The sequence below is a fragment of the Moschus berezovskii genome, chromosome 2 (assembly GCF_049115385.1).
Source record: "Moschus berezovskii isolate FMDL1 chromosome 2, NW_MosBer_1.0, whole genome shotgun sequence".
In the NCBI taxonomy this organism is placed as follows: Eukaryota; Metazoa; Chordata; class Mammalia; order Artiodactyla; family Moschidae; genus Moschus; species Moschus berezovskii.
Window position 1 is genome coordinate 46,762,315 of NC_142461.1, and position 10,624 is coordinate 46,772,938.

Below are 10,624 nucleotides of genomic sequence, written 5' to 3' on the forward strand. Positions count from 1 at the left end.
CTTTTTTTTGAAAAAAAAGAAGTTACTTGGAAACAGTTTGATTTTTCAAGCCTTGGTTTTAAGCTTTGTTAGGCAAAATTAAAGCAGTCTTGATCTAGGGCTAGTTTTTTTCCCACTGCTGAGTAATCTCTATGTGTTAAAAGGGTTTTTGTATTCTGGCTGGAGCGTGGCAGGCTACAGTGTATGGGGTCGCAAAGAGCGGACACTACTGAAGCGACTAACACACATGCATGGTGGAAACATGAATTTCCACAGTCCTGTTTTGGTCTAGGGACTGTTCTGCCTGCTAGTGGTTCTTTCCCCTTGCCTCGTCTCCCTCTGTTCCTTCTCACCATCATGTAGCTCCAGTGGCACTGGACTGCTTACTGTTTCTTAACAGGCCAGATTTCTCCCACTTGGAAAGCTCTTTACCCGATATCCACACAGCTCACTTCCTTACCTCCTCCCAGTCTTTCTCCAAATGCCAACTTCTCAGAGACTGCTCTATTTAAAGGCTCAACAACCTGCCTGACACTTCCTTTTTTCTGTTTTATTTTTCTACACTGACTTATAACCATTCAACCTGATAAACTCAGTGAAGGCAGGGATTTTTGTCTGCTACTTTCCTTGCCACTAATGCTCAGTTCCTAGAATGGTGCCTGCCATATCACAGACATCCAGTAAACTGCAAATTTTTAAATGAATAAATAAATTAGTTTTATTCATTTTTAAATAAATACTTCAGTGAAAGAATGCCAAATGACCTAGTACAGTGCTTTGCCCAATGCCATTGCAATAAAAGTGATGGTGCATGCATTCTCAGTCATGTCTGACTCTTTTGGGACCCCATGGACAGTAGCCCGCCAGGCTCCCCTGTCCATGGGATTTCCAAGGCAAGAACACTGGAATGGGTTGTCATTTCCTTTTCCATGGGATCTTCCTGACCCAGGGATAGAACCCATGTCTCCTGCACTGGCAGGTAGATTCTTTACAATTGAGCCACTGGGAAGCCCCCTGATGAATCCATATCAATACATTATTATTAACTAAAATCCAGTTTACCTTAGCATTCCTTCTTTGTGTTGTACAGTAAGTCCCTACATATGAATAAGTTCCGTTCTGAGAGTGTATTCAAAATTCCAACAAAGTTAGCTTAAGTACCCAGCTAACACAATCGACTATATAGTACTGTACTCTAATAGGTTTGTAATACCTTTCATACAAATAATATGTACATAAAAAACAAGCAAACACAAAAAATAAAGAAAACATTTTTAATCTTACAGTACAGTACCTTGAGAAGCACATAGTACAGTGCCACAGCTGGTATACAGGGGCTGGCACGCCTGTTTGCATCCTATAGGTTTTGTCATAGGCATCATGCCATGCAGCCTCCACTGCAGCATCATACAGAACAGTGTCTCCGCCCTAAAAGTCCTCCATCCTCCTATTCATTCCTTGCTTCCCTTCCTAACTCCTGGCAACCACTGGTCTTTTTACTGTCTCTATGTTTTTGCATTTTCTAGACAGTCATGTAGTTGGAATTCATCCTAGATATTTAATAAATACTTGTTTAATGAATGGATCATCGGTAACTATTTTGACAACCCATGTGAGCTCCGGTGAGGGCTGGCTCTGGGGCCGTGCCAGTGAGGCTGTGGAGAGGGGTATAGCCTAGTGAGACATAGAGGGGTAGAATGGACATAGTAACAGAGCAGGAGGAGGAGTGGCTGAAGTTGATGCTTTCACATTCTAATCCAAATGTCCTGAACAAGAGGATAAATGGGTAGACATCAGTGCATGTCCTGAAACAATTTCTTCTTACCCAGGTCATAGAGGAAGAGTTGTGTGCTCAAGCTCTTATCCTAGAATCACTTAACACAACCCTCTACCAAACCCAGATGGAACTCCAGAGAGAGGTGAATCTTGGCTGGTGTGGGGATGGGAGCTGGAGGGAGGAACCCTCTGTCATGTAGCTCTGCCCTGGGTGACTCTAATTTAGGAAAGATGGCTATTAAAATGTACCTGTCTTTCAGAAAGCTGTGGTAGCAACTCTGGAGAAAACACTCCAGGTCAAGCTTACTGAAGCCGAAGACAAGTTTAAGTACACCATACACCACCTGACAGAAGAAAACATTCATCTAAGGTATGGATGCTGCTGCTCAAAAAGACGTGGCTGAATTAGCTTCAGAAAGTGATAATAGGAATTCCCTGGCAGCCCAGTGGTTATGACTCTATGCTTCCACTGCAGGGGGCCTGGGATCAATCCCTGATCAGGGGACTATGATTCCACATGTTGTGTGGTGATGGGTGAGGAATGGCTGGAAATGAACCTAGGTATTCCCTCATGAAGTCAAGGCACAGGCACTGTCAAGAGAGGGATATTCGCTGGCCACAGAAGTTACCTTCTGAGGTCAGCACTTTTAAAGTAATGTTGGGAGACTCCTCTCCCTTTCCTATGTTAGCTTTTAATGCAAAACAACACATGAGGTTTATCTGAGACTCTCTGGGTTTATTCAGTTTTATGACTGAGAATTATTTTTAAATCCATGGCCTTGAGCCTTGTGATTTGCTATTAAGGGCTTTATGACTTGAAGGCCTTCTTTACTTATGGGGTATTAATTAATGCTAGGAAGAGATTCTGAGGGATCTATTTTAATATCTTGATGGCAAGTGCACTGTGAATTTTGCCAATATCAGTTGGAGATTTTGCCCATAAGGAAGATAGTAGTTGATTCAGGAGGGACAGATGATCAATGTTTCCAGAATAAGTTTTAGGTCCATGACAGATGGAGCAAATAAAAGATGTCACAGTGTCTTTTAATTCACCTAGTTGGCTGTTTTGATGATTATAGTCAAATTCTAGAATTATTTTATATGGGGAGAAAGAAATTCCAGCAAGAACCTTCTCTAAGAAGTCTCAGCTTAATAAATGGGTAGAGATGGGGGAACTAAGGAGAAAGGAACGTGTGTCTCAAAGGACCTAAACAAAAGGAAGTAAGTGCAGAGACAGGACCCTCTTGTGGCTCATTAGAGATCCCCACTCTTTGCAGTGTTTTAGAACTCTGAGTCAGGGGCTGTATTATTGTAGTGGGGCTGAGCACCGAGAGTGTGGCTCTGATGTCTTTTAGGACTGAAAGAGATTTATCCCCAACTTGGAGAAAAGTTTCTTCAAACCAATTGGGAGGGAGGATTGGGAAGAACCCCTGGAGTTCCTTGGAGCCCTATCACTGAGAATTGAAAGGATATTGGAAAGGCTGGTTAAGAGGGCTGAAGCAACCTGAAGTGCTAGACTCTGTAAAATCTCTTTTCCAATGTCCTGGCTCTTTGCATAATAGGAGAAACTAGGAGGATTCTGGTCTGGCTTAGGAAATTTAATTTTGTGAAATTGAAGATAAGAATTTTGGTGGTCTTCTTTATGGGTGACTCACCCATGAGTGTCAGACAGCTGGTTTACCAGATAAACTAAATCTGGAGTGGATGTAAATTTACCATTCTATCTGGTCCTTTTAGCAGGGAAAGATTTCAGTTCAACCCATTAATAAGTAGAGTTAAAAGCTTCCTGGGTAGAATCAAACTCTTTAGGAGGACCAGAATATTTTTTAAAAACAATCTGAAGTCAATTGTAATTTGTCATGAACAGGTTTGTTACATTTTTATGTGGAAGCCTGAATTTTCTTCTAATCAGCAGCCTTTGGAAAAGCCCTAGTAATCATGCGGTGAATTCACCTAGTGATTGCTCAAGCCATATAAGTTAGTAGGTCTCCTGGTTGTAATTTTTGAGATCTGTTAGGGTTTTCTTAATTAGCAGTTTTAATCCAATACTGGGACTGGCCATCACTAAAAAGCATATATATGAACTATATAAGTTAGAGAAACCAGGTCAGTAAGTTTGAATGAGTATAGTAAACTCCTAAGCAAATCTGTGAGGCTCTTTGATTACTCCGAATCTTTATGGCTCACAGTTCAGCTGGCTCTGGATTCTCAGACTGCTTAATTTTAAAGGGACAGGTTCTGACAAGTTCAGAGGAAGAGGGAGTGGGGAGAATTTCAGAAAGAAGGGAAAGTTCAGTAAAGGAATTACTATAGGAGAACAAAGGATATAAAAGAAGTGTAAGCAGCATAGAAGGGAAGGAGGGAGATGGTGCCAGAGGCAGAGTCTGGTCACGAAGAGCCAAAGAAGAGACTCAAGATGGAAACAGAGATGGAGCCTGAGACAAAGAGGCCAAAGAAGATGAGCCAGAATCTTCAGCAGCCGTTTTATCTTTCTTTAATTATTTGTTTGCCTCAGTTCAGTTCAGTTGCTCAGTGGTGTCCAACTTTTTGCGACCCCATGAACCACAGCACACCAGGCCTCCCTGTCCCAGAGTTCACTCACCAACTCCCAGAGTTCACTCAAACTCATGTCCATCAAGTCAGTGATGCCATCCAGCCATCTCATTCTCTGTCGTCCCCGTCTCCTCCTACCCCCAATCCCTCCCAGCATCAGAGTCTTTTCCAGTGAGTCAACTCGTCGCATGAGGTGGCCAAAGTATTGCAGTTTCAGCTTTAGCATCAGTCCTTCCAATGAACACCCAGGACTGATCTCCTTTAGAATGGACTGGTTGGATCGCTTTGCAGTCCAAGGGACTCTCAAGAGTCTTCTCCAGCACCACAGTTCAAAAGCATCAATTCTTCGGCGATCAGCTTTCTTCACAGTCCAACTCTCACATCCATACATGACCACGGGAAAAACCATAGCCTTGACTAGACGGACCTTTGTTGGCAAAGTAATATCTCCGCTTTTTAATATGCTATCTAGGTTGGTCATAACTTTCCTTCCAAGGAGCAAGCGTCTTTTAATTTCATGGCTGCAATCAGCATCTGCAGTGATTTTGGAGCCCAGAAAAATAGTCTGACACTGTTTCCACTGTTTTTCCATCTATTTCCCATGAAGTGATGGGACCAGATGCCATGATCTTAGTTTTCTGAATGTTGAGCTTGAAGCCAACCTTTTCACTCTCCTCTTTCACTTTCATCAAGAGGCCTTTGAGTTTCTCTTCACTTTCTGCCATAAGGGTGGTGTCATCTGCATATCTGAGGTTATTGATATTTCTCCCGGCGATCTTGATTCCAGCTTGTGCTTCTTCCAGCCCAGCGTTCCTCATGATGTACTCTGCATATAAGTTAAATAAGCAGGGTGACAATATACAACCTTGACATACTCCTTTTCCTATTTGGAACCAGTCTGTTGTTCCATGTACAGTTCTGACTGTTGCTTCCTGACCTGCATACAGGTTTCTCAAGAGGCAGGTCAGGTGGTCTGGTATTCCCATCTCTTTCAGAATGTTCCACAGTTTATGGTGATCCACACAGTCAAAGGCTTTGGCATAGTCAATGAAGCAGAAATAGATGTTTTTCTGGAACTCTCTTGCTTTCTCTATGATCCAGCGGATGTTGGCAATTTGATCTCTGGTTCCTCTGCCTTTTCTAAAACCTGCTTGAACATCTGGAAGTTCACGATTCACATATTGCAGAAGCCTAGCTTGGAGAATTTTGAGCATGACTTTACTAGCGTGTGAGATGAGTGCAATTGTGCGGTAGTTTGAGTATTCTTTGGCATTCCCTTTCTTTGGGATTGGAATGAAGACTGAGCTTTTCCAGTCCTGTGGCCACTGCTGAGTTTTCCAAATTTGCTGGCATATTGAGTGCAGCACTTTAAAAGCATCATCTTTCAGGATTTGAAATAGCTCAATTGGAATTCCATCACCTCCACTAGCTTTGTTCGTCATGAGGCTCTCTAAGGCCCACGTGACTTCACATTCCAAGATGTCTGGTTTGTTTGCCTCAGTTAACCTTAAAAAACTTATTTTTGCAGAGAGGCAATTTTAGACTCATGATGACATTTACCAGGCTCAAAATAAGCATTCCACTCAGTTCTGGAAATTTTTGAACTATTGTGGTCTAATTTGGTTTTAAGAAAATTAAGTTTGGAGATTTCAAAAGCTCCCCATAATGGCCGCTGAGATCCTAACCTGCCTTTGATTTGGACTAGTTCATTTAGCTAAAAACGCACATGAGGAAGGACCACAGTTTTTGTTTTGTTTTGAGGACCACAGTCTCTAGACATAAAACTGGTTGGAATCCCTGGGATTGGGATTTCAAAATATCTAGGTAACAGGTCCCTTTCTCAGAGGTTTCTCTCTGGAATAAAAGAATAATTTTCAAATAACTGACAGTTCAAACAGCTCAATCCAAACAGCTTTCAGCTCAAAACAGCCTACCAGCTAATACCAACCAGTTCTAATGAAACAGCTTGATTCCAAAATAGCCAGTCCAGAGGATTTTCAGCCAGTTTCCAGGAAACAGCCTGTGTTCCAAAGGAAGGGGCCAACAGCTTCAGCTTCAGTTAAGCAGCTCCTGTTCCCAAAGGAATGGGCTGACAGCTTCTCAGCCAGCTTTAGTTGAAACAGTCTAATCATAAAATCAGACCAAAGTGCCAAATGAGTACACACAAATAGAAGAACACGGCCTTAACCAGAAACACAAAACCTTAAAATAGATTCTGCATAAAGTCAGAGAGCTTCAAATGCAAAGAGGGCATGGGTTCAGGTCCAGGAGAAAGATATACCTTCAAACTCCAGGGTCATTGAGAAAAACAGTGAATTCAGTGGGCTCAATTGTGAGCACCACACCTGTTTGGTCACCAGTCCCAGAGCCATTGAGGATCATCTCTGGTCCCTGTATTGGCCACCAAATGTTGACGTAAAACAAATAGACTGACAGTTTTTCTCCAGCAATAATGGGTTTATTTGGAATCACCAAAGAATTTCAATTTCGGGTCTATAAACACAGTCTACACGTGGATATCACCAGATGGTCAACACCAAGATCAGACTGATTATATTCTTTGTAGCCAAAGATGGAGAGGCTCTATATAGTCAGCAAAAACAAGACCAGGAGCTGACTGTGGCTCAGATCATGAATTCCTTATTGCCTAATTCAGACTTAAATTGAAGAAAATAGGGAAAACCACTAGACCATTCAGGTATGACCTAAATCAAATCCCTTACAACTATACAGTGGAAGTGAGATATAGATTCTAGGGGTTAGATCTGATAGACAGAGTGCCTGAAGAATTATGGACAAAGATTTATGATATTGTACAGAAGGCAGTAATCAAGACCATCCCCAAGAAAAAGAAATGCAAAAAGGCAAAATGTTTGTCTGAGGAGACCTTACAAATAGTTGAAAAAAGAAGAGAAGTAAAAGGCAAAGGAGAAAAGGAAAGATATAAACATCTGAATACAGAGTTCCAAAGAATAGCAAGGAGAGATAAGAAAGCCTTCCTCAGTGATCAATGCAAAGAAATAGAGGAAAACAGTAGAATGGGAAAGACTAGAAATCTCTTTAAGAAAATTAAAGACACCAAGGGAACATTTCAAGCAAAGATGGGCTCAATAAAGGACAGAAATGGTATGGACCTAACAGAAGCAAAAGATATTAAGAAGAGGTGGCAAGAATACACAGAAGAAGTATACAAAAAAGATCTTCATAACCCAGATAACCACGATGCTGTGATCACTCACCTAGAGCCAGACATCCTGGAATGCGAAGTCAAGTGGGCCTTAGGAAGCATCACTATGAACAAAGCTAGTGGAGGTAAAGAAATCCCAGTTCAGCTACTTCAAATCCTAAAAGATGATGCTGTGAAAGTGCTGCACTCAATATGCCAGCAAATTTGGAAACTCAGCAATGGCCACAGGACTGGAAAAGGTCAGTTTTCATTTCAATCCCAAAGAAAGGAAATGCCAAAGAATGCTCAAACTACCACACAATTATACTCATCTCACATGCTAGCAAAGTAAGGCTCAAAATTCTCCAAGCCAGACTTCAACAATACATAAACTGTGAAATTCCAGATGTTCAAGCTGGATTTAGAAAACCAGAGATTTAGGAACTAGAGATCAAATTGCCAACATCTGTTGAATCATTGAAAAAGCAAGAGCCCAGAAAAACCTCTACTTCTGCTTTATTGACTATGCCAAAGCCTTTGACTATGTGGATCACAACAAACTGTGGAAAATTCTTCAAGAGATGGGAATACCAGACCACCTGACCTGCCTACTGAGAATCTGTATGCGGGTCAAGAAGCAACAGTTAGAACCGGACATGGAGCAACAGACTGGTTACAAATTGGGAAAGGAATATGTCAAGGCTGTATATTGTCACCCTGCTTACATAACTTATATGCAGAGTACATCACGTGAAATGCTGGGCTGGATGAAATACAAGCTGGAATCAAGATTGTTGGGAGGAATATCAATAACCTCAGACACGCAGACGACACCACCCTTATGTCAGAAAGTGAAGCACTAAAGAGCCTCTTGATGAAAGTGAAAGAGGAGAGTGAAAAAGCTGACTTAAAACTCAACATTCAGAAAACTAAGATCATGGCATCCAGTCCGATCACTTCATGGCAAATAGATGGGGAAACAATGGAAACATTGACAAATTTTATTTTGGGGGACTCCAAAATCACTGCAGTTGGCGACAGCAGCCATGAAATTACAAGACACTTGTTCCTTGGAAGAAAAGCTATGACCAACCTAGACAGCATATTAAGAAGCAGAGATGTTGCTTTGCCAACAAAGGTCTGTCTAGTCAAAGCTATTGTTTTTCCAGTAGTCATGTATGGATGTGAGAGTTGGACTATAGAGAAAGCTGAGAGCTGAAGAGTTGATGCTTTTGAACTGTGGTGTTGGAGAAGACCCTTGAGAGTCCCTTGGACTGCAAGGAGATCCAACTTGTCAATCCTAAAGGAAATCAGTCCTGAATATTCATTGGAAGGACTGATGCTGACGCTGAAACTCCAATACTTTGGCCACCTGATGTGAAGAACTGACTCATTGGAAAGGGGCCTGATGCTGGGAAAGAATGAAGGCGGGAGGAGGAGGGGATGACAGAGGATGAGATGTTTGGATGTCATCACCGACTCGATGGACATGAGTTTTAGTAAGCTCTGGGAGTTGGTGATGGACAGGGAGGCCTGGCGTGCTGCAGTCCATGGGGTCACAAAGAGTCAGACATGAATGAGCGACTGAACTGAACTGAACTGAAATATGGCAAGCCATGTGCAAGGTCCCACATAGCAAGGGAAGAAGAATGCTTTTATAGACGTGGAAAAAGTAATAGGGGAGGGCTACAGTAAACAGAGTCCATGACTTTTCTTTGCCTGAGTTCTTACTAGGAAACAAGAGGAGTCTTTCTTCCTTTTGGGCTCTGCTACCATCGCAGGGCATGAGAGCTCCCCCTTCTGGCCTCCCTACTCTATTTAATGAAGAATAATAAAGTCGCTCAGTCGTGTCTGACTCTTTGTGACCCCATGGACTGTACAGTCCATGGAATTATCCAGGCTAGAATACTGGAGTGGGTAGCCTTTCATTTCTCCAGGGGATCTTCCCAGCACAGGGATTGAACCCAGGTCTCCCACATTGCAGGAGGATTCTTTACTAACTGAGCTATCAGGGAAGTCCCATTAAAGAGTCTTATGTTGGTATCTTTTTTTTTTTTTAATGGGATTTAGGTGTCAATAGTTTACCTTTAGATGCAGCTGCATTTGGTTCCTACAAAAATCAGCCTCAGGTCAGAAATTATACTGTTACCTGAAGATGCATCTTAAATCGTTGAAGTAACTTTTGGTCAATACTTTAACAAAGGTAAATTGCTCACTGTGTTAATTTTGTTGTAAATTCTTCATATGGGAATTTGATAATCAAATTTCATGTCTCCCTAAATTCAAAATCACTGCAAATATTGAAAGAGACCACTCCCAAACAGTGAAGGAATAAAACCACATTTCTCTGCCTTCCAGATGTCTTATATCCCTTTCTACCCTTTACCTCTATAGTGATAAATTTTCTCTTTATAGGCAAAAGATAATTGCCAAAAATGAAGAAATTTATGATGAACGATTTGGGAAATCTTCCTCTGTTACCATTTATGAGCATAATTCTGACACCGTAGAAGATGGTGGCAATGAAACACAAGAATCATGAGAAGAAGAGTTGGTCTCTATGACCAAAGATGTTAGGAACCATCTTTGGTAGGCTTAAGAACTCCTGTGAGGTTTTCTTGAGAAATGCATATGGTGAGTTTAGCTTTTGGCCTTGCCTTGATTCTACTTGTGACTTTTTACATTTTGTTTTCTTCTGAGTGACTGAGAAATGCATATGGTGAGTTTAGCTTTTGGCCTTGCCTTGATTCTACTTGTGACTTTTTACAGTTTGTTTTCTTCTGAGTGACTGAGAATGTTTTAATTCTCATCTCAATTACATAGACATTCATGACTCTTCATTGAAAAGTGATTGTCTCTATACCTAGAGCTGAGAGTCTCTAGGCTTTGTACTATTTTCTCTTCTACCTTTATATATTTCATTACCAAAGACACTTACCTGAAAAACTTCTATTAAATATTGACAATATTTTGGGGTGTGCCTTTTGTCCCCCAGACATTTCACTAGCAAGAATGATAATTTGTTGAATTGATCCCCCAAACCTTTTCTCTCTTATATGTGTCTCCACCACCCCGCTGCTCTCAATATGTTCACAACCCTATGATTTGGGAAGAATTTCTGATGATTCCTGTCATCGTCTCTAAACTATT

General features: G+C 41.4%; 1 protein-coding gene across 2 annotated transcripts in view; it reads left to right on the forward strand.

The window, feature by feature from the left end:
• FLACC1 (flagellum associated containing coiled-coil domains 1) overlaps nucleotides 1-10,413 on the forward strand; it is a 34,400-nt gene extending 23,987 nt beyond the window's left edge. For both annotated transcript variants that reach the window (XM_088828352.1, XM_055397984.2), the window contains exons 12-14: nucleotides 1,809-1,898; nucleotides 2,016-2,125; nucleotides 9,890-10,413. In XM_088828352.1, the coding sequence (XP_088684478.1) occupies nucleotides 1,809-1,898; nucleotides 2,016-2,125; nucleotides 9,890-10,016 (327 nt within the window). In that variant the 3' untranslated portion in view covers nucleotides 10,017-10,413. The remainder of the gene's footprint in view (nucleotides 1-1,808; nucleotides 1,899-2,015; nucleotides 2,126-9,889) is intronic.
• The last annotated feature ends 211 nt before the right edge of the window (nucleotides 10,414-10,624 follow it).